Source organism: Poromitra crassiceps, assembly GCF_964638095.1.
Source record: "Poromitra crassiceps genome assembly, chromosome: 2".
Lineage (NCBI taxonomy): Eukaryota > Metazoa > Chordata > Actinopteri > Beryciformes > Melamphaidae > Poromitra > Poromitra crassiceps.
In genome coordinates, this window is record NC_139624.1 from 73,230,003 (window position 1) to 73,257,367 (window position 27,365).

The 27,365-nt window shown below is 44.3% G+C and overlaps 1 protein-coding gene across 1 annotated transcript in view; it reads left to right on the forward strand.

The window, feature by feature from the left end:
* dok6 (docking protein 6) overlaps positions 1-27,365 on the forward strand; it is a gene marked incomplete at its 3' end in the record, with an annotated part of 152,945 nt that overhangs the window by 63,512 nt on the left and 62,068 nt on the right. Inside the window, exons 2-3 of the mRNA XM_083653762.1 lie at positions 15,210-15,317; positions 20,519-20,633. Of these exons, the coding sequence (XP_083509888.1) occupies positions 15,210-15,317; positions 20,519-20,633 (223 nt within the window). The remainder of the gene's footprint in view (positions 1-15,209; positions 15,318-20,518; positions 20,634-27,365) is intronic.

Genomic DNA, 27,365 nt, shown 5'->3' on the forward strand with positions numbered 1-27,365 from the left:
TCGGATTTAGAGGAAAAGGAACAGTTGAGCGGACCCCATTCGCATTGCGGGTTGTTGGCATAGTGAGCGGACCCCGTTTCGGTGCGGTAAGTGGAGTGTTTTTATCTATATAGCTTTGGCTTGTGTCGCTAACGTTAGCATAACGCTAGTAAACTTGCACAACTACAGATTTCCGTGTCTGTCACGGTTATTATCCCTAGCGTTATATTATATTATCACTATAGCCTATTTGGACCCCAGGAAGACTAGCTGTTGTCTAGGCGGCATATAATGGGGATCCTTTTTAATAAGCAATAAACGCCAGCTTGGCTGCTGTGTGGATGTAGCTACTAACCGACTGGCTAATCCACAGCAGACATACGCATATAACGTTCATTTACGTTCAAATGCATCAAATTGATGTGAAGATTCATCAAGGGATACAAATATTGACATGACACATGTAAACAATAATGCTTATTGTTTCCTATGCTATCTATTAATTTGGACATGACTGTTGTAACGCTAATTCATGCCAGTGTTATTCAGCAATAAAGCTAGCTCATCCGTTTTACAACTATAGCTGAAACTAAGTCAATAACTGCATGACATGGAGGCTTGGTCATTCCACCCGTGTATAACATCTTACTTCTTGAGTCGATACCTTTATAGTTTGTTGTATGTTACAATAGTCTGTACAGTAACGTTACTCACATCTACTCTAAATTGCCTATGCAAAATAATAAATGTCATTGTACTGTTCTGAAGTTACCCGTTCTCATTCTTTTAGGTTGCCAGAAGAACCCTGATGAATCCTGAAGAAGCCAGATGATCCTGTTCAGGATAATGTTGGCGTGTTCACTTCAGAATGCAATGAACAAAATCAGACTATGGACCCTTACAGTTTAGGTATTATTACAGTATAGTAGTTGTGTATTCTGTGCATGCATTGATTTGCCAACATGGATACTTTTTTTGATTGATTGAAACGATTTATTTCAAACAGTTAAAACAATACATAAAGTGAAAAAACCAGTAAACATAACAGTCTGATAGACTTCATCAAAAGGAAAATACGTAAACTCAAACATAAAAAAGGCGAACTGTTTGAAAAGGGGCAGGAAGAAGCCTAGGCTTATCGAGTCCTGCTCCCAAATCATTCATAAACAAATTCATACATCCCTATATATGCATATCCCAACTCCCACGCTCCTCCATACACGCTCATGTATACATGTACAGTATACACATACATACATACATATATATGTATATACACAAACGTACACAAACTTACCCATACACACACAATATCGTAAATCCACCCACATATCCCTATCAATACTTATTCCTAATAATACATTCCAATATTACCCCAATAACCCAATGCTTTGGTATTAACTTGTGTTGAACCAATGCATCTAAGAATTTATCCAATGTACACAACAATTCTATACATAATGTATATTACAATATAATATACATCATGCACACCATATATTATACATTATATGCATAATAACTTCATTACACATACAATCATTTTTATACATATATGTATATTAATGTACAGAATACACATCAGACCAGGCACACACACCCACCAATAACACAGTAATAACTCTACCAGGAAGAAAAAAGGACATTGCCAAAAAACAGCAAGAATCCGAGTAACTCAAGATTCAAGATTCAATGTATTTCTTGATTAAATATTTTTTTAAATTAGATTTGAAAATGGAGATATTAGAACTTTACATGACAATAAATTTGGGCAAAGTAATTGTGTTGTACTTTATTACACATCCAAGTACAGTAGATAAACAGTAACACTGACTTCTTACAGAATCTAATTATTTTATTATAGAAAATACACACAAAATGCTTGTGCAGGACCATGCTATGCTGCAAAATCACAGGAATGTTCCACTGTAGCAGTAAAGTGGTGCTGTATCAATCACATAAATTATACGAGACAAGTATTAAAAAATATATGAAATATATTTGACAGTATGTGTACTCTATTCTCAATGTCTACAGACATATTTTGTCAGCTAGGTAGCTGGAGGATTTCTCGGTTGCAGGTGTGTGCTGGGGTGCTGCGCGCTCTCCGACGCTGGTGATGGCTGATGATGCTTCAGGAGACATGACTGAATGGGGGGAAAACGGCTCCATTACAGAAGAGTGTACATCATTATGTAGCAAATTAGCGATTTTCATGTACAGATTATTTTATAATAACATTTCTATATTTATTGAATTGTCATATTTACAAAGTTTTGTGTGTACAATAAAAATGTGTTGGTAAACATACTGAAAGTCGGCTAAGCAGACGGCAGGATCCTGGATGGTTGTAGCCTACTAGAGAGGCACAAAAGGGGAAAGTTGGCTCAATCTCTGCAATCTAAAACTACATTACCTGCAAACTACAGCCTCAATAATTACCATGTATTCTAAATGTCTCCAACTGTCTCAAGGAAAATAGGACATGATAACCTCCAGAGAAGTAGTATTCCTTGTAGTGTCATTCATGTTTATGGTTGCAACAACTGTTTACAAAACTAGCAGGCTTACCAGAGCTGCAAACACACAAGTGAAAAGCTATCAATGGCTGCATCTAATCAGCCAGTAACTACTGTACGCTATCTTCCATTATGTTAGTGTTAGAAGTCAAATGTACTGATAATAGTCCCTGGTCACCAAAGTAATGTTACCCTTTTAGTTTTGTTACAGAGTTGCTGATCGGTTGTCATGTGTCCAGTCAGCCAGAGAAGCTGCTTGGGTAGCATGCTAACTAACGCCTAACGCTAGCATTAGCTCAATTAGCTTGTTGCAACTAGTCCCTAACATTGATCAACGTTACAGTACGTGTGTCCTAACGCCACCGGGACAAGGTGTTTGTTTTGGCTGGCTGAGGTTAGCCTATAAGGCACAGTTGTTGTGGCTAACAGCCTCCATTCACACTAGGCTATTCACACTAGGCTATCTCTTCCATTATGCTTTCAAACCCAGCTGGCTGTATATAACTGAACAACCACAAAATGGTGACACTTACTTACCCATGGGTTCAGTTCATTGTTTTCTGGACATGTTTCCATGCTACAGTAACACAGCAGCTAACAGAAGAGACAGGCCTCCCATGCCGACCTCCATTGTACGTGAACACAACAGGTTTCCTGCAGGCAGCTATCGGGGCTGTGAGGGGGCGGGCTCTGGGCGGCCCTGTGAATTTTTTTATTGGTTGGCGACAAGTGACGTAGAAAATCCATGGAACTCTGATTCACTCTGATTTGCCCTCTCCTGGGGCTCCCACTTGTGGCAGGGAGGGAGAGGAATGACTGTAGTAAGTGATTTCATACTTAGTTTATACAAACCACAAAACCCAATCAAAACCGATTTTCACAGTATGGGACCTTTAAATCTTGATGCAAGGCTTCTAAGTTTTGTGTGATTGTCACGACCTGCTTGATTTTGGCTGTCTACAGAGCATTTAGCCTGGTCGACCACATGAATAATGTTATCTTCAAGATATTTGAATATCCAGGCCATATTTGACCTGCTATTGTGGAGTGGAGACGAGATGGTGGCAATTATTTTTCTATTGTCTATTTTATTCTAAATGGGCAAGGGCGTAGTGACTCCGAGGCAGGATGCCTCTCTTCTTGAGGCGGGAGGGCATCCGCTCGGAGAACCCCCCCCCCGTAGGGGGTTCTTCGGGAGTCAATACATTGGTGGTGGACTGGGGAGGTGGGTGGGGTGAAACGCGCCTTCCAGAGAAGGAATTCGATCAGCTTAGAGCAGCGCTGGGGGACAGGGAACAAGGACCGTGGGGCGCCCGGCGTGGCTATAAATACTGCCACGTCATGGCCTCGGCACTGACGACATTAACGCCGTCACCTAGGCAAGTGCGTCACTACTGTACTGACGACATTAACGACGTCACGCTGGGATTACTGCACTTGTCGTCACGCTAGGATTACGTGTGATGCTAAGGTCGCTATGTCTCTAGATCACGTGTGGCGTGAGGCAGCGTGACTGGTCTTCATCTTGAAACTAGGTCGAGACCATCATTTCAATCATGAGAGACCAGAGGGTAAGGTTAATCAGCAAGCTTTATTAGAGTATGGCATGGCGATCGGATTCATGGCCTGAAGCGGTATGGCATTAATTCTGATGGCGTGGCAGCATGGCAACTGATTCTTTGGCGTAGTGACTCCTAGGCAGGATGCCTCTCTTCTTGAGGCGGGAGGGCATCCGCTCGGAGAACCCCCCAAAAAATTCATCCCCCCTATACAGTTGTTCTCTTAATGACAAGCCTTCCACTCATCAATCAGACTGATTGGTGGCCTGTAGTGATGCGCGGGTCACCCAGAACCCGCCGGGTCCCGCGGGCTGGGCCGCCCCGCAGGCGGGCTGGGTTGGCAAATTATGAAAATATCGCGGGTGCGGGCGGGGCAGGCTCAGAACGTGACAAAGCAACATTATTAAATAATTTAGAGCAATGAAACAGGCAGAGTAATTAACCTTAAAGACGTTAACTCTCTCTCACACGTAGGTACACACAATCAGACAGACTCCTGCTGCACTCTCTATATATAGCCTACATGGAGTAAAGAAACGCTTCAATGAGGTAGCCTATGTGGTCTCAAAACAAACATTTTGGAAGGATTATTCGCTGTAATTATTATTTGAAGTGTCCATATAATGCCACCGCAGATTTTCTGTTGTGGACTCGACTGTGATCTATTTGTCAACTTTACTGCAACGTGAGTAGGCTGTGAACAATTGAGTGCGCATGAGGTAATTAAAAGAAATCAGACAGCGAGTCTGGCCGTATCTGCAAGCCGTGTGCGCACCTGCTGCACTACTACGTTTAGCCTATTACTGCAACATGGCCAATTGAGAGCGCATGAGGTAATTAAAATAAATGGGGAAGAATAAGAACTGTTTCTGTAGCCTGCCTAGTGCCTACCTCTACCTGCTACCTCCATTTGAAACACTGCGCGGTCACGCCATCTGCACTTTGGGGAAGCGTAGTCGGTCGCGCTATCTGAAGACCATGGATTAATTGAAGAAAGACCGACATGAAAGCAGCAGCGCAACTCATCCAGAGCAGGCCTAGGTTACAACTGTTGTCGCGCAGGGCAGCATGTGAGTGTCTGTGTGTGTGTGTGTGTGTGTGTGTGTGTGTGAGAGAGAGAGAGAGGGGGGAGAGAGACAGAGTTTTAGCTACTTTGCACACCTTGGAAGCTCTGCTGTGCTCCTCCTGCGTCCGGAGACATATTACATTAAATTAGCCGTTGCGGGCTGCTGGGTTGGGCTGGGTTCGGAATTTTCAGATATTTTAACGGGGCGGGCGGGGCGGGCTGGCTCCAATGACGGGTTGGGTTGGGGCGGGCCTTAAAAAAACCTGACCCGCGCATCACTAGTGGCCTGACAATCAGGCATATGGGGAAAGGTACAGACTTACAGTTCATATTTAGTCCTCGACTAGGACCATTGATGAGAAGCTGCTTAAATCAGGTAGAAAAGGCACATGCTGATTGCGCTTGCTGCTTACCGTAGCCTGGGTCGTTGAATTCAGTGTCTCTCCATTGTGTGATTTTCTAAGCCGTTTTTTTATGCCACCGCGAAAAGGACATAGCACCACATTCATCGGTGTTCCACCGTGTGACTAACAACATTATACGGCAAGATAGAGAAAACCTCATTGTGCATTTAATTTGTTCTGTGTGTGTGACTGTGATGAGCAAGGGGGAAACGCTGTGTAATCCATGGACCATTATCTCCCCAAGTCTTTGTAGCCAAAGCACTGTCATGCCTGCTTTGTGTCATTGACCACAGAGATAGGCTGGGGGAGCTAGCAGGCGGGTGGAGGAGGTGGAGCTGAGAGCAGGCGGGTGGAGGAGGTGGAGCTGAGAGCAGGCGGGTGGAGGAGGTGGAGCTGAGAGCAGGCGGGTGGAGGAGGTGGAGCTGAGAGCAGGCAGGTGGAGGAGGTGGAGCTGAGAGCAGGCGGGTGGAGGAGGTGGAGCTGAGAGCAGGCAGGTGGAGGAGGTGGAGCTGAGAGCAGGCGGGTGGAGGAGGTGGAGCTGAGAGCAGGCGGATGGTGGAGGTGGAGCTGAGAGCAGGCGGGTGGAGGAGGTGGAGCTGAGAGCACGCAGATGGTGGAGGTGGAGCTGAGAGCAGGCGGGTGGAGGAGGTGGAGCTGAGAGCAGGTGGGTGGAGGAGGTGGAGCTGAGAGCAGGCAGGTGGTGGAGGTGGAGCTGAGAGCAGGCGGGTGGAGGAGGTGGAGCTGCTTTCATACAGTGGTAATCAGAGGAGAGCTCCCAGCACGAATCAGGCTGGTTTTTATTCCCTCCTCCCCCCGAGCTGTCCTCCTCCTTCATAATTGCGTTGTCTTTTCTTGAAGAAGCAAGGTGATGTTCAGCTTCGAGCAGCAGCATTCTAGACTTGTTCCTGGCATTATGAGCCAGCAGAGAGTCTCTCATTCACCTCCTATGTAATTAAAATCAGTGTAAGAGTGTCTCTGAATAAGACCCAGTAGCGAGCCGAGAACAACGCTGCCTTGACAATGCGTTGACAACTGTGGAACAGGCAAAATTAAGCCCTCTCCATTCATACCCCCTAGTTCTTATTATGCACAGGCTATCTCACTGAGCTTGCTTTTGTGCGAGTATAATTAGTTAATCTGAGCACTCCCGGGGTGAATGACTTTGTGTGCGAAAAGCAGGCAGCATCACTTTGAGTCAAGGCCCCCAAAGGGAATAGAGGCAACCTTTAATTTTACCGAGGGGCATGTGGTGAGTTACATTGTCAAAATAGATTCACATCTATTCTTGTGGGTTTTTTGGGTTAAAGTTGCATTTTTTTTTTGTATTTTTTTTCTTCTTCGTTTATATAACCAATATTATGGAACTAACTACATTGATTTAGCAGTAATTGATTTGATCCGTCCTTTGTTTCCTTGCTTCTCGAGGACGCTCCGCAGTGCATTAAGAGAGTGTGTGTGCACTTCCTTGGTGTTGTGTTTGCTGTTTATAATGGGGCCCGGGCAACACTTAACTAGAACGGAGGCCCCATCAAGGCGGACCGATAAGGACCTGGGGATCCACTCTAGTCAATTACTGCAAAGTGCCAAGTTCAGCTCGCCCCGCCTTTTATGAAGTACACCAGCTGAGTAAACAAATGAATCGTGGATACCATGATTCCCCAACACTAGCAGGCTCTGCCCGGGATAATCGTACATCAGGCAGAGTGATAGCAGCTGTCTCCAGCAGGAAATAAGTCGGCTCCCACTATTCAAGTTAGGTGTCCTCCTGAGCCCATGACTCCACAGCACTCCTACAGTAAGATAGGTGTCCTCCTGAGCCCATGACTCCACAGCACTCCTACAGTAAGATAGGTGTCCTCCTGAGCCCACGACTCCACAGCACTCCTACAGTAAGATAGGTGTCCTCCTGAGCCCATGACTCCACAGCACTCCTACAGTAAGATAGGTGTCCTCCTGAGCCCACGACTCCACAGCACGCCTACAGTAAGATAGGTGTCCTCCTGAGCCCACGACTCCACAGCACTCCTACAGTAAGATAGGTGTCCTCCTGAGCCCACGACTCCACAGCACTCCTACAGTAAGATAGGTGTCCTCCTGAGCCCACGACTCCACAGCACTCCTACAGTAAGATAGGTGTCCTCCTGAGCCCATGACTCCACAGCACTCCTACAGTAAGATAGGTGTCCTCCTGAGCCCATGACTCCACAGCACTCCTACAGTAAGATAGGTGTCCTCCTGAGCCCATGACTCCACAGCACTCCTACAGTAAGATAGGTGTCCTCCTGAGCCCACGACTCCACAGCACTCCTACAGTAAGATAGGTGTCCTCCTGAGCCCATGACTCCACAGCACTCCTACAGTAAGATAGGTGTCCTCCTGAGCCCACGACTCCACAGCACTCCTACAGTAAGATAGGTGTCCTCCTGAGCCCACGACTCCACAGCACTCCTACAGTAAGATAGGTGTCCTCCTGAGCCCATGACTCCACAGCACGCCTACAGTAAGATAGGTGTCCTCCTGAGCCCACGACTCCACAGCACTCCTACAGTAAGATAGGTGTCCTCCTGAGCCCATGACTCCACAGCACGCCTACAGTAAGATAGGTGTCCTCCTGAGCCCATGACTCCACAGCACTCCTACAGTAAGATAGGTGTCCTCCTGAGCCCATGACTCCACAGCACTCCTACAGTAAGATAGGTGTCCTCCTGAGCCCATGACTCCACAGCACTCCTACAGTAAGATAGGTGTCCTCCTGAGCCCATGACTCCACAGCACTCCTACAGTAAGATAGGTGTCCTCCTGAGCCCATGACTCCACAGCACGCCTACAGTAAGATAGGTGTCCTCCTGAGCCCATGACTCCACAGCACGCCTACAGTAAGATAGGTGTCCTCCTGAGCCCATGACTCCACAGCACGCCTACAGTAAGATAGGTGTCCTCCTGAGCCCATGACTCCACAGCACGCCTACAGTAAGATAGGTGTCCTCCTGAGCCCACGACTCCACAGCACGCCTACAGTATTGGCAGTGACAATTATTCTGCCTGTCTCCACTGTTCTGTCTGTATTGGCTCTCTACACCTTGACATACTGTTGGCTGCATGGTTTAAGGGAGCAGCAGACTCTGATTTGGAGTTCAGGTGCCATGATGCATCAGGGTGATGGTGAAGTGTGGCCCCCAGAATGGCCGTATTAGTGACAGCCGTTATATCTTTATGGATGATACCTTGGAGACAGTGTTACAATAGACCCTTTTCATGGGGGGCATTTTGTGTCGAAAAGGCAGGGTAAACAACAACACAGGTGGGAGCAAAACAATAATGAGGGTTTCCAATGTCCAATCATGGAAGTTGGAAACCCTCATTACACACCTGTGTTTACCCTGGCCCTTTCTCAATAAGGGTTCTTGTGCGTTCTTGTGTTCTTGTGTCCCTGTGAAACGTCATCAGTCGCAGCCCAAGTACTGTTCCAATGCAAAGTTCACATTTCGCCAAGAATGCTTAAAATTCCCGGATGTGTTCTCAACACGCCCACTTTACCGAGGATGCTCTGGTTGGTGACCTGTGTCAACTTGGCAAGGCATGTATCCCAGCATTCATTTCAGCATAAGCGGAGGCAGAACGCAGCAGAGAAGACGCCATAACCTCCGGGAAGTTTTCTTTTACAATTTAAAGTTTTATTTAATCACTAAATAAATTTCTGATGACTTTTGATGCCTACAAGCAGGGTAGTAGGTTTCAATAAGAGCCACTTTACATACATTTATGGCAAAAGATGGCAAAAAAGCTCCAGAGCACAATTGGCTGCATCTACATCAGCTGAGCTTTTTATTTGTGTAGTACTGCAGGCGGCCTCTGCGCTGGTATTGCGCAATACCCTCAAGAACGCATCGTCTCAAACTGCCAACAACGTTATCTGTGCTTGTGACCTAGCAAGTTTATTCTTCCAAGAACGACTAGCAAGAACGTTCTCCCCAAGAACACAAGAACAAGAACGCATTCTTGGTATTGAGAAAGGGCCCCTGCCTTTTTGACACAAAATGCCCCCCGTGAAAAGAGTCTAGCAGGGAGTTCCCCAAGCCCCGGCAGCCGGCTATTTCTCCGCCTACTGGCCTCTGGCCTACCGGTTACTTTATTGTAATTATTTATTTATTTATTGTACTTTTGTTTTTCCTTCTTTTTTTACAGTGCACCTGAACGCAACATACAAGATACCCGCTGAATAAGTGTCCAAATGTTCATGTCATTCTGGCCAATACTCCACTTCTGTTATAACAGTTCAGTCTGGAATATGGAATAGGCTATCTTTCAATAATCTTTATGACTAAAAGGCTAAAAGTAATGTCATGTGTAAGAAATGACTGTTCTACAATTAAGTAAAACTGTAAATAATTAACTCGTTGGTTTTGGATTTATTTAGCTTCAAGACTGCATTTTTGTTCTTGTGTGACCCTCAACACAGGCTTTGAGAATCCTGGGCCACTTACTGATACTTATGCTTAAATTAACCCACTCATATTCTGGTTTATTTATAGAAAAACATTTTGGCTAGTGGAAATTCTAATTGGCTGGTAACTTCTAGCAGCCATATTGGCAGGTGGTCAAAAAAGTTAATTTCAAGCCCTGCAGGGAGAACAAGTGGTGAGAAAATGATCAAATATTGATGTTTAAGACTGAATAATGACATCACAACTGTTAATTTAAAATGAGTTATTCCTCTAAACCAGACTTCAAATGCCCAACATTTTTCCGTGCCGGCGCCGTTTGGCCCCCAACCCTCAGCAAAATCTGGCTCTCTGGTAGCGAGGGCATTTTTTTGTGGTCCTCTCTATCATCAAAGTTCCTGGGTTACGGCATGACAATATTTGTTCGGCCCCCGGCAACAATCTGGGTTTCTTATGTGGCCCCCCATAAAAAATAATTGCCCACCCCTGATCTAGCCTCTTAAATTGGTTCTCAAAGTGAACCAGATTCATGCATTTTAGTTTAAAATGTACACATTTTTCTTACAGAGGGCATGGCCCCCCGAACGCCCCAAGAGGGTCCAAGCAAGGTCTACCCACCACAATCTCTCCAAATCCTGTGGGAAACATAGTTATTAGTATTTTCTTTGTTCTTAAAAATATACATTGCCTGTTTGTGTTTTGCAATATGGATATTGTTTTATTTATAATTAAATTGAGCATTGGGCCTTTATAAGAATGTTTATTTGTATTATTTCGATTGTCACACTCATGGATACATATTTGAGGTTTGTTTATTAATTGGGAAAAGGACCACTGGAACAAACCCCGTGAACATGAGCCGGCTACTTTTTCAATCTGACTGGCTACTCAAAAGTTTGGGGAACTCTCTGTCTATACGAGAGGTTACAATGACAGACTTGTCATTGTGTGTGTGTGTGTGTGTGTGTGTGTGTGTGTGTTTGTGTGTGTGTGTGTGTGTGTGTGTGTGTGTGTGTGTGTGTGATTTGACCGTGGTCCCTGGTATACACAGTGGTGCACAGTATACCATAATGTATGTGTCATCGTCAGATGGTGGATGGGCCAGACTTTGGTCCGCTAATCAATATGCTTTAAGCTACAGCACCTTTTAAAAATAGAGTACAATCAATGTTAGAAGGAGAGAGAGCGAGAAGAGTGTGCGAGTGTGTGTGTGTGTGTGTGTGTGTGTGTGTGAGAGGGAGAGAGAGAGAGAGAGAGAGAGAGAGAGAGAGAGAGAGCCTTTAATAAATGGAAGGAGTCGGACATGACTTCAGAAACAAATTGATAAAGTTCAGTTTGCATTCGCAGCTTGAGCAGGGGCGTAGGCAGAAATTCAATTATGGGTGGGCCTGGATAAAATTGGGTGGGCCTGGATAAAATTGGTGGGGCAATTGCATGACGAAATCTTGCGCGCAAAGCGCGCAAGATTCCTAGATGTCATGAAGTTGTCATGCATTAGACTCTGGAGATGATGTGCCCTGCGTTTTTAAGCTACAAAACCATTAGCTAGCAAGGAAGCAGCAAGTTTGCCTCTAGAAAACAACCAATTAATTTTTTTTTTTTTCTTCTTTTTTGGGTGGGCCAGGGCAAGAAGTGGGTGGGCCTGTGCCTACCCAGGCCCACCCGTAGATACGCCCCTGAGCTTGAGCAGTATGGCAGAGTGCCGTTTATCTGAAACCCATTGGACATGCAAGTCATTTGGTGGATTGGAATGTTTGAAACACTGACTGTAAATTCAATTCTGGAACAATGTTGTTTGTTCAAAATCGTAACTGTGTGTGCACACTGCACACACACACACACACACACACACACACACACACACACACACACACACACACACACACACACACACACACACACACACAAACACACACACACACACACACACACTGCACCACACACACTGCACACACTCATTCTGAAATGCTTGTCACCATCTAATTTGCAGTTAAATGCTTTCAGTTCAATACAGAGAAAAGGAGCAATTAATGGCTAAATTAACTTAATCAGTCATTATGTTCTGTTGGCGGGACTACCTGCCTCGGCCATCCAACCCCTCCAGCTCATCCGAAACGCAGCTGCTCGTCTGGTGTTCAACCTACCTAAATTCTCCCATGTCACTCCCCTTTTCCGCGACCTCCACTGGCTCCCCATTTTGGCCCGTATCAAATTTAAGTCTCTGGTACTGGCCTACCGGACAGTTCACCAGTCAGCCCCGCTTTATTTGCAATCTCTGGTCAGCTTCCAAACATCCCATCGTTCCCTCCGCTCCTCCACCTGCACATCTCGCCTCGCTCCTCCATCGCTGCGTGGCCCCGGGGGTCGCTTGTCCCGTTCGCAACTTTTTTCCTCCCTGGCTCCTCAATGGTGGAATGAGCTTCCCCCCTCGGTTATGCTTGCCGAATCGCTACCAATTTTTCGCTGGAGATTGAAAACGGGCTACACCTGCGCCCCTCCGGTAACGACATCATTTCTTAATGCAACATGCTGCTAGTTCCGCCCCTGAATCATTTTGTGATCTTATCTTTTATTGAATTTTTGTAATGTGCTATGTGATGGACTTTTAACTCTCATTGATTGTTTGTGATCTATGCTTCTGTTTTTCATTGTTTTTATGTTCCTGTGCCAAGTTGAATTGGTGAAATGTGATGTAAGTCGCTTTGGATAAAAGCGTCTGCTAAATGCAAATAAAGTAAAGTAAAAGTAAAAAAAAAAGATTATACATAATGTCACAAAGAAAAAGGGAATTAATCAATAAAGTCCAAATAAATTGGGGAACAATTATTATATAACTAAATCAATCAACCAATCAATCAAACATACATACATTCTGAATGTATTTTCCTTCCTGTTTTACGAGTGAGGATACAAACAGCTACATTTCTGAATGTAAATAAATATTCACATTGCAAAATGAGAAGTGGGGGGCATAAATAGTTAGGCCATCCATAGTCATAACATAACAACTCCACAGGAAGAATGGAGGATCCAATTGAACAAATAAACTCAGCCGGTGAAAGACTCTGCTTTTGACTCTAAGGAAGACATTCACATGGAAACGTCAGTCCCTGTACCAATTAAATTAATTAGAACCAGTTATCCACTGCTGCCTTCTATTTACACAAGTTACAGAACTTGATGTTTTTATTTTAACCATTTCACAATCTTGGGTTTATTATGATTTGTTTTGGGGCCCTGACTGCAAAAGCCAGATAGCTCTTAAGTCTTGAACTTGCAGCTCCAGTGCTGTCCTCCAGGGCTCTGCAGCCTGAGGAGCTGTGGCTGTGATTTGCCTAATAGACTATATATTCTAGAATGGTACAATATGTGTATGACATGTAGGCCTATATATATTTCAGCCTTAGCTCCTGGCTGCAGCAGACATCCAGAGGAACAGAGGAGGCTGCTGCTAAGTAGGTGATATCATTACATGGAATCTCAATTGACCACAAGGAAAGCATTTACTCCGAGAGCTTTTAATGTGATGATAAGGCATGGTGGAGCTTTTAATGTGATGATAAGGCATGGTGGTCACCTGTCACACAATCAGCTGAGCTAGTTATTCACAGAAAGAATGAGATGGAGTGGAACATTTGAAAGAGATGTATTGGAAAGGATTGAACCATGAAATGCGTTGTTTTTTAAATTTCCTTCCCCCAAGTGTTCTAATTGGTGTTTTTAACCTCACATCAAAAAGGCTGTTCGCTTGCCGATATGTTTATTTTCAAGCATATTAATCAGGCTAATCTATAATTGCTCTCAGCGCTTGCTGTTTCAACTTGCAAATTGAGGTAGATATGCAATAGCACTTTCCACACAGTAAAGTAATAGAGTGAACTCTAAGGCCAATGTTGTATTTGTGATAGATTTATTGGTGTGAGAGGCAGAGCAGTTGACATGCACAGCTATTTGTGTGTTCATTTCCTTTGATTTTTGGGGCAGGTGGATTTCAGTGGTTAGGTTAATAGCAAAGTTGAATTCTGTCACTGTGTTGTTGTAGGATTTTAGGCTTAGCGGCTGTTGATTTCTCTGCTCCCGCCTTTGATTTTTCTGTCCTGTTGATTTGATGTTAGCTGGGGTGATTGATTGATTCTTCTAACTCTGTTATTTTCTGTTTAAATGGGGTCGATTTCTCTGGACAGTTAACACGTTCAGTGCCAGCGACGCCATATGGCGTCATTAGAAATTTACCGTACAGTGCCAGCGACGCCAAATGGCGTCATAACTCCAAATTGTTTTTTTGACGGGGGGGTGTCGATCTAAGCTTCTTACGTCGCCTCTAACAATATTGTAGCTATTGGAGGTCGATAACCTATTTTACAAACCCATTAGGTGGCGACAGCACTCTCCTGATCAGAGAAAAAGGAGCCAAACACACAGAAATAGTCACTGGGAAAAAGGAGGAAATCGCATCGCATCCGTCCGTATGCATCGACGTGCAGAAGCACAACGAGCACAACGCCAGCTGTGCCCAGAGCAGCAGCATCCGCTGTCACAACTGAGCACCTTCATGTACGCTGCAACAGCACATTCACATAATCAGCATTATTATTCCGAACTGGAAGCATGCCAGCCCGTGACAAACACACGCGGAACCAAAAAGCTGAATATCGCGCACCATTCACTGTGTGTGCGCAGCAAACTCAGCAGAGACTGAGAGCCACCAGACACATAAGACACACCCAGGAGGCGTGTGCAGTTGAGGGGGGGGGGGGGGGGGGGGAGCACGGAGAGCAGCAGAGCAGCATACACTTCACCCAGACAGACCCAGACATCAGAAAATTAGCTTCAGAGTCAGAGATGTGCTTGAAATGTTTAATTTCACAAAAGGCTCGTTATCTCAGCTCGTAGAAAAAAAGGTATGTTTTTCGTTCAATCAAGCTATCTTCTCCGGCTCATAACTAAAGAACGGAAAATGGGATCAATAAACTTTTTTTTGCAGGTGATAGAAGAGAGTCTCATCGTTATTTGTGCGTGTTCAGTGTTTACATAGTAATTATTAAAAAAATGATATGACTGTTTTAAAATGCATTGCGGCCTATGTGGCACAGCAAGCAACCTTTTGCCCAAGGGCCGTGGCACTGAAAGTGTTAATTTGTGGTTAGCTGCGGTTTATATCTGGGGTTACAATAACTTACTTGTCTGCTCCGGGGTAGTTGTGTTGCTTTAACCGGGCTGCCATCCCTCTCTGTTGTCAGATCTTCCGGAGGTGTTGGCTGGTGTTCAAGAAGGCGTCCAGTAAAGGACCTCGCCGGTTAGAGAAGTATCCAGACGAGAAGGCAGCCTACTTCAGGAGCTTCCACAAGGTACAGTCAACACACATGACTCATTCTCACTATTCACTCTCAGTATTTCATTCATTTCTCATTCTCACTATTCACTCTCTGTATTTCATTCATTTTGATCATCTCATCTCAAAGTTGTTTTTTTGTTTTAATCTTTGTGGAGTTTTATTATACTTAGGGATGTAACGGTAACCGGTTTTAATGATAACTGTGATCAAATTCCTTACGATAACTGTACCGTTTCAAATTTTCATTATCATTAAAACCGTGGTACCATGATTACAGTGTTACCATGATTACAGTGCTTTGAAAAACATGGTAAATACTGTCCATCATCAACCAAAGTTGGCAACCGTCTCCCAGATGCAGACGTGCAGCCTTGGAGAAATGATTTCAGTGAGTGTATCAATCCCTTTTGGATCTGAGTTTTCAATATAAAATGTAAAATTATTTCAGTGAGTCTCTCAGTACTGTTTGAACATCTTCAGCAATTTCTTACGAATACGTCATAATACTGATAACCGTGATAATTTTGATCACGATAATCGTGATGTGAAATTTTCATACCGTTATATCTCTACTATTGATCGGTGGTTCTCAAAGTGCTGCCTGTGGGCCAACGTGGGAATGTTGGGAATGTTTCTGGTGGCCCGCGGCGAGACATGATGGATATTTGGTCCGATTCTAGGTTTACTGTCTTTCACAGGCTGTAGCAGGCTCAGTTTTAAAGCCAACGTGAAGTTTCTGGTTTTCGTATGAAACTAGAAGACCTAAGGCATCCAGTGGTACTAAAAACATTAAGTTTGCAGAGATCAAGACATGAATAGGTTGGAGGTTTATAATCTCTGCACCTTCATAGACCTTTTTAGAGGTTTTCATTGTTGTTTTTTTATTCAAGCCATATGCCTCGCCAATGCCTGCAGTTCCATATTCTTGAAATGTCAAAGTAGTATTATGTATGAGGGATACACCAGTGGGACAGTACTTGATTGAGACATCAATCAAATCCTGACAAGTGTTTATTCATAGGTCACACTGTTTGACCTTTTCATTGACGTGCGCTCTTCACAGTCTAGTCACATTTTTCACTTCATGTTTCACTGGAATCACTGCAAAGCAACAACAACAACAACAAAAAAGGCCATCTTGTGTTCTGGCTTCAAGCGTTTATTTGAATCAACAAAAACAAAATGTTTCAACCATGTCCTTAAATCCAATCACATTATCTTGCTGAAGCGGAATGATTCTCTTAGGGTAATTTTCAAGATAGCATCTCTTCTTTCAGGGAAGCTCTTGAAACAAATTTAATTGCGCTGGAAAGAAGTGAAATCGTTTTAACCCGTTGAGACAGATTATGTGATTAAATGACTTAAGGTGGGAGCTTTTTTTTTTTTTTTACATTGTACAAAAAAGGAAAGAATATTAAACCCAGAGAATATGTTATTATTTGAGCACCTTAGACAGGAAAGCCTTATTACGCTGCGCACACCCACTAAGAACCTTGTTTTGGTCTTCATACAAAAACTTCTGTCCATTGGTCACAGATAATAGAGTTAAGAATCCATTAAGAGACATTTTGCAGCTTTATCTTCGTCCTCTGAGGCCTTTTCTCTCCTTTTCGAAAGTAATAATCCAGAATATAATATCTTTCCTCTTCAGCTCTCTTAAGCCCTTTGAAATACTTTGAAACAATTATGGCTCGTTATCATGGTGAAAGCAGATGATCTTAAAGGAGTTGCAGAGTGTTTCATAGTAACGAGGGGAGATGTCGGCAGAAGGCTTCTGATGTGGCTGTAGTGGGTAGTAGGGGTGTCACAATATATCGTCCCACGAAATTTCGCGATAGTAAAACGTCACGATATGTATCGTTGAGATGAAATCTCATATCGCAAAAAAAAATAATCAAAAAATCAAAAAATAGACTAAGAAACGTCTTTGTTTGTTGAAGTTCAATGTGTGGAAAGTAGTTCAGTTGAACAAGTCTCTGAAGAGACACATGAGAAGTTATACAGGAGAGAAACCATTCAATTGAGTTTCTGGCAAAACTGTTTACTTGACAGGAAAAACTGAAGATGCATAAAAAATAGATTAAGAAAAGTCTTGTTGTTTGAGTTTGAAGAAAAACTGAAGATGCATAATGAGAATTTATACTGCTGAGAAACCTTTTAGTTCAAAGTAAATCTAAGTGACGGTGTAACTCATTCTATTTCAAGATAAGCCTTATCTCCAATCTCATGTTTTTTCTAGTTGTTATTGTAATAACAATTTCCCACAACAGCATGTTTTGTATTTGTGCATTTCAAATAAAATACTACTTTTCCAGTCATATATTGTCATTATTCAAGTTTAAAAAAATATTGTTAAAATCGTATCGTATCGTTATCGTTATCGTGAACCCAGTATCGTGATACGTATCGTATCGTGAACTGAGTGTATCGTGACACCCCTAGTGGGTAGTGCTGTTTTAGTAATGTGGGGCAGATGCCTCCGGCATAATCTGGTTGGCTGCGCTGTGACGGAAGTTACGTTACACACCGCATCATACAGCGTGCCTCCCATATTGGGTCTATTTAGCTGTTGCACACATTCTGAATGCACCGCCCATGAGGCCCGTGGTTGGTCAATTCATGCGTCTGTCACAGATGTTTTTTTTTGTCTTGGGGGGCGGGCATTAACCACTTTTGAGAGCTGTGCTCCAGATGTAGATATCATCTACGGCTGGCACTATGAGACTAGGTAGAAGCTGTCCCTGTGATGGGAGGTTCTGGTACTGCGAAGACATCAGTCTTCTGCCATGGGGGAAGACCCTGAAGAGTTTATGTCCTGGATGGGTGGGGTTGGCCATACTCTTCTGAGACAGCTTTAGCATCCTGGCAGTGTGTAGGTCCCGAATGGATGGCAGGCTACACCCGACCACCTTTTCAGCTCCCGCGGATGATGCGCACCTGACCAGTAGTCCAGTAGACTGCCTGGAAGCAGGCTGCGGGTCTAAGCTCTGCCATTGGCGCCGACCACCGAAATAGTTTTCTATGGCATCACTCCATAGAAGCATTTTTTTCGCTTCCACGTCGCACCTTTTTCTGCGTGTAGATAGATACTGGCTTTGATCTGCCGAGTTAGGGTCCCTCCATGTAGCTGCTATACGATCACCCATGTGCTGTGAATGAAGCAGCTCTGTGCGCACTACATCATGCTGTCACACGGGGCACCGTGTGCGGGCGTAACCTTCCCCAGAGGCGTGTGATACAGCGCGCGGCCGGCCGGCCGGCCGGAGTGAGCGATGACTGCACACATGCACCAGTGCACCTGGTAATGCATCGCCACAAAGATCAAGAAAGGTCCCGTCTGAGGGCGCCATTCAACGCTGCCGTGCTTTGGGAGGAAATAGGCTGCACTGGTGGCTGATTTACAGAAGCAACACCAAGAGGATTGGCTTGACTTTCTCCCTTTCTTTCTTCCTTCCTTTCTTTCTCTCTCTCTCTTCCTCTCTCTCTCTGCACGCCTCTGTTTGAAGAGCAGTATAGTCCACACAGTGAAACAATTCCTGAATATATTTAGCCCTCTGAGAAAGTTGTTTGTTTTGTTTTGTCGTGTGTGTGTGTCTGCATTTCTCGCTCTCCCGACTTCTTGACAGAGGCAGCCGAAAAGGAAAGATGGAGCTGTTCTCAAATGTCTGAATATGTGCAGAGAGAGGACAGGAAGGAGGAGAGGAGAGGAGAGAAGAAGAGAGGAGAGGAGGAATAGGTCTCATCTCAAATTATTCACTTTGCTTGACACTAGCCCCTTAGGGTGGGAATGCTTCCCAGATCTCTCCCTTCAACGCGTGTGTGCGCACGCACGCACGCACGCACGCACGCACACACGTACAGAAGCACACACACACGCACGCACACTCCCACACGCACACACGTACAGAAGCACACACACACACACACACACACACACACACACTCCCACACACACACACACACGTACGTACGCACGCCACGCGCACGCACGCCACGCGCACGCACGCACGCACACACACACACACACACACACACACACACACACACACACACACACACACACACACACACACACAAAGGGAGACTGAAACCATCTACACACTAAACAAACAAACGGAGACAGAGATATGAGGCTGGGCGAAACACACAGCTCAGAAATCCCCACTGTCTCTGTTGTCAGTTATATGTATGAATAGCTTACCCACCCATCCACCCACCCACCCCTCTGAAAAAAACAAAAACAATAACACATTCACTTCATCTCCTAGAAAACATTCAGATACTATCATCGAGAGGGATAATAAATACCAAATGAAAAATCTTTGTTATCTTAGAATATCCATATCTGCCTCTCCATTTCCTCCTCTCTGTTATTGCCTTGCTCTGCGGCTGGAAATCCCTCTCCCAATCTGTCCGACTTGAAAATGCTGACAGAGCAATAATCTAACAAAGGGAGGCAAACGTATGATATCATGTTTTTTTTTAACAAAGATGTCTGTGGTCCACAATCCACATGTGCATGTTGTGTTTTTTTTGTCTGCTCTCTCAGCTCCAACAGGTTTTATGGGCAGGCAGCCCATCTCATTCATTCCCAACAGTTTGGCGAAGGGCCCACAGTTAGACCAGAATGGACTACAATAATGTAATGGGCCTTATCTCCTATAGGGGGAGTGAACACACAGAGGAGATTGTCGAATGAAATGGCCTGTAAATGCAGGTGATATTCAATCAGATGTAATCTTCTCTTTTTCATTCGCCATCAATCTCGTGGCAAAAATAACTTGGAGGCTTTTGATCACGGCTCTCTCCCTAGTGAGTGTAAAAGCAGTCACAACAAGGAGAGGCACTTGAACGGTGGATGCTATAGTAGCTGTATATGAGAGGCAGGTCGAATTTATATTCATAAAATGCCTTTAAAATGAATTGCCGGTGCCACTACTGCATGCACACAACACTAGAGTACACAACTGCATGATGTTGACATTGTGTCTGATTTCTTACCACTCTTAATAGGGCTTGTTGTAATCGGTGGAAAAGCAAATATTATTGATACGTCTATTAAAGATCACTTTCATTGTATGCTAAAGCCTCTTAACTGTTATTGCACGGCTATTGCTGCAGAGCAGCAATGCAGATGGCAATTAGGCCTGGCTGCTGCTGGCTATGTTGGTTGAAGGTAATGGTTGTGCTGCCCGCTCTCTTCATCCTCCTCAGATCACAGAGCTCCATAACATCAAGAACATCACCCGGATGCCACGGGAGAGCAAGAAGCATGCTGTGGCCGTCATCTTCTACGACGACACGTCCAAGACATTTGCCTGTGAGTCAGGTAAGTGCTTTCCCCCCTATTCAAACAGGACTCTCTCTGCCCACAACAGAGCAGGGGGAGGTAGGACTGGAGAGGTGTGTGTGTGTGTGTGTGTGTGTGTGTGTGTGTGTGTGTGTGTGTGTGTGTGTGTGTGTGTGTGTGTGTGTGTGTGTGTGTGTGTGTGTGTGTGTGTGTGTGTGTGTGTGTGTGTGTGTGTGTGTGTGTGCGTGCGTGCGTGCGTGCGTGCGTGTGTGTGTGTGCGTGTGCGTGCGTGTTGGTGGGTGTTGGGTGAGGAATGGAGAGGTGTGTGTGTGTGTGTGTGTGTGTGTGTGTGTGTGTGTGTGTGTGTGTGTGTGTGCATGCGTGTGCGTGCATGTGTGTGGGTTTTTGATTGATTGATTGATATTTTTATTTAAGTGTCATGCACCTTAGGGTGCCCAGCCCATATGGGCTTACAAGACACTATATGATATGTACAATAGCCAATATAGCCAAGATGGCCACACAACAAATCATAATATACCTTTGTACAGAATCAAGAAAAGAAAAGGCATTTCAACGAAACATTCACTTTCCAAGAGATACAATTATACTGAGTACAATGTTCCCTGTCTTAGTCGCCAGGCATTTTCTATAAATCTGGCTAAAACAAAAATGTCCTTATCAAAAAGCCAACTCAACATAATGACCTTCTGACAGCCAAAACAAATTGGGATTCTTCAACTGGATTTTCTCAAATAAAGGATTCCTCAAATCGCTGCACATGGGACAATGAAACACAAAGTGAAATTCATCCTCCACAACACCAAGATCACAGAAAACACACAAACGCAACTGTGGGTGTTGGGTGAGGAATGGAGAGGTGTGTGTGTGTGTGTGTGTGTGTGTGTGTGTGTGTGTGTGTGTGTGTGTGTGTGTGTGTGTGTGTGTGTGTGTGTGTGTGTGTGTGTGTGTGTGTGTGTGTGTGTGTGTGTGTGTGTGTGTGTGTGCGTTCGTGCGTACGTGCGTACGTGTGTGCGTGCGTGCGTGTTGGTGTGTGTTGGGTGAGGACTGGAGGTGTGTGTGTGCATGTGTGTGTGTGTGTGTGTGTGTGTGTGTGTGTGTGTGCAACAACAGAGGCAGCAACAACACTGGACCGGTTTAAAGTTACAGGGAAAGCTAGCATGTATTCCCACTGCAGATCATACAGTTTCCCATACAGTATTCAAGAACTACGCAGTTAATGAGGATATTCTTACATTTGCAGTTAAAGCCAGATTACAGGTCCTCCCAACCAGACTCAATCTCTCTCTGTGGTACCCCAATACATTTTCTCCTCATTGCCTGCACCATCACAACACCCCAACCATAGAGTCACTGTCACATATTCTGAATGGCTGCCATGTATACAAAGGAATGTATATTTCCAGACATGACAGGATTGTTGACTTACTGGTTAAGGACATGCTTCTATACATCCCACCCTCTTCTGTTGAAGTTTATACTCACACAAGGGTTTCATCTGACATGTTCATACTATGCAATAACGAAACTGAGATCTTTTCAAATGTGACAGCCAATACACCAGATGTTGTTGTTGTTGATGAAGAAAGCAGAGAAGTCACCATCTTAGAAGTAGGCTGTACGTTTGACTATAGTCTGGAGGAGACATTCCTTGCTAAGGTTCTAAAATGCCAACCTCTCAAAAATGAGATTGAACAACTTGGGTACAAGTGTAAACTACTTGTGTTTATATTTGGAAGCCTTGGCAACGTCCACAGACTAGTTGTAAGGGGTTTGCAGATGGCAGGAATTCCAAAGCCTAAAAGCTAAAGCATTAGCAAAATTCTGCTCAATATCTGTGATAATAGGCAGCCGCCACATATGGAGGAGACGCTGCTTCCTGTATCCATAGACAGATCAGACATGGCAATGAGATTCTGAGCTTGTATGTGCATCTACCACTATTTGTGTTCAAGAATTTCTCTTGTAAAATGTGAACATAAATAAATATATTAAGTGTGTGTGTTGGGTGAGGACTGGATAGGGCTGCACAATTAATCGTATTTTCATCGTCATCGCAATATGAACATGCGCAATAAACACATCGCAAAGACTGCCTGAAACGCAATGAATAACAAAGGTGGTTTTATTTACATGCGTCATGCATTCCCACTCAGCATCTGACCATTTTGTCTTGTGTTGTAAATCCAGCGTACACCTTTCCCTTGCAACAGTGCGCTCCGCCCTTCTGCCAAAACCAGAATTCAGCTAGAGTCAGTGTGTATTTAATTTATTTATTCAGTGGGTATAGGCTATGTTTGTGGTCTATGTTAGCATTATTAAAGCAGAAAGACATAGGAAATGTATAGCTATATGGATACTTTAATATTTGTTTATTTATCGCAAGTCGTATCGTCATTGCTATATTGAACAATGTTATCGCACATCACAGATTTTCCTCATATCGTGCAGGCCTAGGACTGGAGGGGTGTTGTGGAAGGCGGGCAGAGGAAAATGCGAGAAGAGAGGAGAGCATAGCGAGCAATGGAGGAAGAAGGCAGAGTTTGAAGTGAGAGGCCAGAGAAGGAGAGCTTCAGTGTCAGAACGCTTGAGAGAGACAGAGAAGAGGCAGGACGTGTGAAGAACTGGAGTTAAGCCAAGTGATGCTCATTTGACGCTATATTACGAAGTGGGAGGATCTGTTGAGAAATATTGATTTTCATAACGCCGGTACTTAGGTATCACTTGCCAATGTGTTTCAGCCCAATTATGGACTGTAACAATAGTGATTGCTTGTAATACGTGGCGAGGAAGCCAAAAAGACATGTGAGCTGCACTTTGTTGGCCGGGATCCGTTCTTCACTTTCAGATGAACGGAGCTGGATGAAGAGGAACTTCTCAGTGGCACTCACTCAGCCGTGTGTGTGTGTGTGTGTGTGTGTGTGTGTGTGTGTGTGTGTGTGTGTGCGTGTGTGTGTGCGTGTGCGTGTGCGTGTGTGTGCGTGCGTGCGTGAGGACGGACGCATATGTGTGTGACGATCAAATACCTGCTGATGGAAAGATGTAGCAGTAAACCTCAAGGGAGAGATTGCTGACCTTAGAGTAGTGAACACCCCCCCACCCTCTCGTTCCCCTGTTCACTGTTGCTGTCTCTCTCCCCCTCATGGCTCATTTCCATGCCCACAGCCTCCCCCTCGCACCACTATATGGAGGTCTTTATTTCCCTGTGTCCGCTGACCTCCCAAGGTCCTTCACTTCCTGTAGCCCCCTACACTCCCACCCCTCGACCGCCCCCCCCAGGTCCATCCAAGCAGGGATTCACACAGACATTTTGAGGAGCAGGTGCTCAAGTGAAAAAAGGGCACCCCTCTCATAATTATTTATATAAAAAAAATACAATGGTGTCACTGGGTGACCACACTTAAAGTGCCCACCTCCTTCCAATGTAAAAGAAAATCAAAAAAATACTAGGGCAATAAAGACCACAGATTTGCATGAACTTATTGCTAAAGTAGGTACAGTACTCAACACACATACTACAGAAACATGTAAGACACAATGTAGTAAATAAAATTATGCAATTCCACTTTTGTTAGAGTGGAATTGCAGAAATATTCAAATAGAAAGCAAAAATAACAAATTTATAGGTTACTGCATGTAAAAAAAAACTGCATGTTTTGGCCAAAAACTGTAAGGGATTCGTATAAATTGAGCATGTGTGTAAACGGGAGACTCATGGCTGCCCATAGAACCCATTCTCATTCAGATACCTTGAGGTAAGAGATCAAAGTGGCCCCTTTGAAAATGGCCATACCAGTTTTTCCCTGGTCAAAATTTTGCTTAACTTTGGAGCGTTATTTAGCGCCCTTGCCGACAAGCTAGCATGACATGACTATATTAGTGGATGCATTAGGACTTCTAGTTTCGGATGATATCAGTATATTCACTCTAGCTTTAAAAATGGCTCCGCTAGAGCCTCTGAAACACAGTCATGTCGGCCACGGACGTGTCTTGCAAAAGGGGCACTTATCCTTCAGAAGGCAAAAGGGCAGGGCCCAGTTGCACAAAGCACCTTAGGTTAAGATTTCCCTTAGAGTCAGAGTTAAGGTGTCCATAAAATAGAATCGGTTGCACAAAACACCCTTAAATATTGTGCTTATGTTTTCTTTAACACGTTCACTGCCAATGACGTGTTTTTACGTCAAACAGAATCCAACGGTTGACTGCCGTCAAATCGATTTTTTTTTTTGACCGTGGGATGTGCATCTAACCCTTTTACATCTCTTATATCAATATTGAAGCCACCGAACATGTACAACCCATTCCACCGACCCACTAAGTGGCGACAGTGCTCTCCCAGACTAGAGGAAGGCAAGCAAAAAGCAGTGTGAGGAAGCCATTCTCGTGAAAATGGATTAGCGAAAACGCTTTCGTTTTCGCGCTGATTGCTGGCGGTGCGGGATTGCAAATTTGCATAATAGATTACGGGTGGAACACACTTTGAAACACGCAGCATAAATAAGACCAGAATCGCAAAAGCTTCATCAAAGCTCTCAACACAAACCACAAGAAACGAGCGAGCCGATCCAGACTTGCACAGCGGCCGCCAGCAGACAGGCAGCAGCAGCAGAAGCAGTGAGCCTGGTGACGCGAGGTTACAGCAGCAGCAGCAACGAGCTTGTGACATGCCCGCTGCAGCCAAGAAGAACACACACGGAGGGAGGAGTTTGAAGTAGAGGGGTGTTTCCTGCTGTTATGGAGGAAATGACTGTTCAAAACTATTGTTTAGATGTCTGACGTCTTACTGATGCCAAAAATGAATGGTTAAAGTGACTGTTCTATCGAATTTCACAAAAAGCCGTTTATCTCAGAATAATTTTTCTGACGCTGAAACCATGCTGTATTCAACTGCTAATGCTTACATAACTACTAACTCTACAAACTAACTCTTTTAGACAGAGAAAGCACACATTCTATTAGTTCTTTTGAGATATTGTGTGTTCACAAAATCTTAGCAGAAAAGAATCCTCGGGTCTTGAAAGATGAGCCAGAATCCTCAAAAAAACCCTCTGGCAGAACCTACCTACAGTAAAAAAAAAACGGCTGGCAGTGAATGTGTTAAAATGTTTAACCTTATGGAGAAGATTTAAGGGTGTTTTGTGCAGCCGATTATATTTTATGGACACCTTGGGCCCTATCGTTGCAATCGGCGTAGAAACTGCGTTTAAGGCCTAGCGCTAGGCCGCCTAGCGCAGTTAGTGGGTGTGGACCAGCGCACTCGCTATCTTGGTATCGGCGCTACACGCAGCCTCAACCATTATAACCACGCCTTTTAAGCGTAAAATTATGCACAGTCCGCTCATTGGAGAGGTGCAGTACGCTTGCCTTTTAAGCTCCAATTCCAGGAAAATCCGGTAAAACCAGACAAAGCCAAGCCTCTGCCCCCCCCCCCCCCCTTCCTTCATCCCGTCTGTCTGTCTCCATATATAGGCTATTATTCCATATTATTATGCTTCTCAAACCAATCTAACTGCAGTTTAAATACTGCAAGCATGTAAATACGCTACACTATAGCAAGATCAAAGTGAAAAGAATGTTCTAAATGCATCAGCTAGAAAAATATAGCCTATCCCTATATGATTAGATTAATTAGATTGGTGAAAATTTGTCCAGAAAGATATCGTTTTCTCTCCCCTGCTGCAGGTAGAATGATGCACATAAATATACCCTACATTATGTAAAGTCATTGCATAAATGTGTTTTTATTGTAAAACTAAATGTGAAGTAGGGCCAAGTTATTGGAGCGGACATCACAGTAGAAGCGCGTTCAGCTGTCACTTATCTAAATCACGTTAAATCGACAAGGGATATATACTGTATAGGCCCAGGAGGACATATATGTTTCACATAGGGTGGTGTTTTCATTTCGATGTTTTATTTGGTCCAATATTGAAATGTTCTACAATTGCAGGTTGTGTTACCATTACACATTATTTAGATCTACCTTTATATATATTTCGGCTCATTTGGTTGCTATTTAGTAGCGAAATGGTGTACCACAATGCATGCTGGGACATGCCAGGCAGTGAACTTACAACTTCTTTTTCCTATGGGAAGTGTGTTGTGTCTGTCTGAGCGAGGGAGTCAGAGAGAGAGAGAGAAGGGTGACAGAGAAGAGGCAGAAGAGCGCTCCTCGCAACTGGCGCACTGAATAGGCCTGGTTTCAGAGAGAGACAGAGAAGGGTGACAGGGGAGAGGCAGAAGAGCGCTCCTCGCAACTGGCGCACTGAATAGGCCTGGTTTTCAAAAGCGCAAAGCGATAAATTTACGGCAGTTGGGAAGATATCATTAGCCCGGCATTTAAGGCCGACACGCCCATTCTCGCCCATTCAGGGAGAGCGCCACGCCCATTCCGCCTAAAGCGCATTTGCCAGCGTAAAGCCATGTTGATATCTTCCCGAGGCAGGCGCAAGGCACGTTTTTTTGCGTTTAAGGCCCGTTTTAGCGCCGAAGGCCTGTGGGAGAATAGGGGCCCTTAACTCTGACTCTAAAAATAAATAAAAAAATATATAAATATCTCGGTGTGAACACAGCTTTAGGGAAATCTTAACCTAAGGTGCTTTGTGCAACTGGGCCCTGGTGCTTGGGCACCACCTGGGCTCTATCTGTGCACGTCCCTGCAGGGATTCACACTTATTTGCCCACATTTATCAAGAAATAAATTAACATCATGTTGTCATATTAACGGCAAATATTTTGCATGCAAGTCTC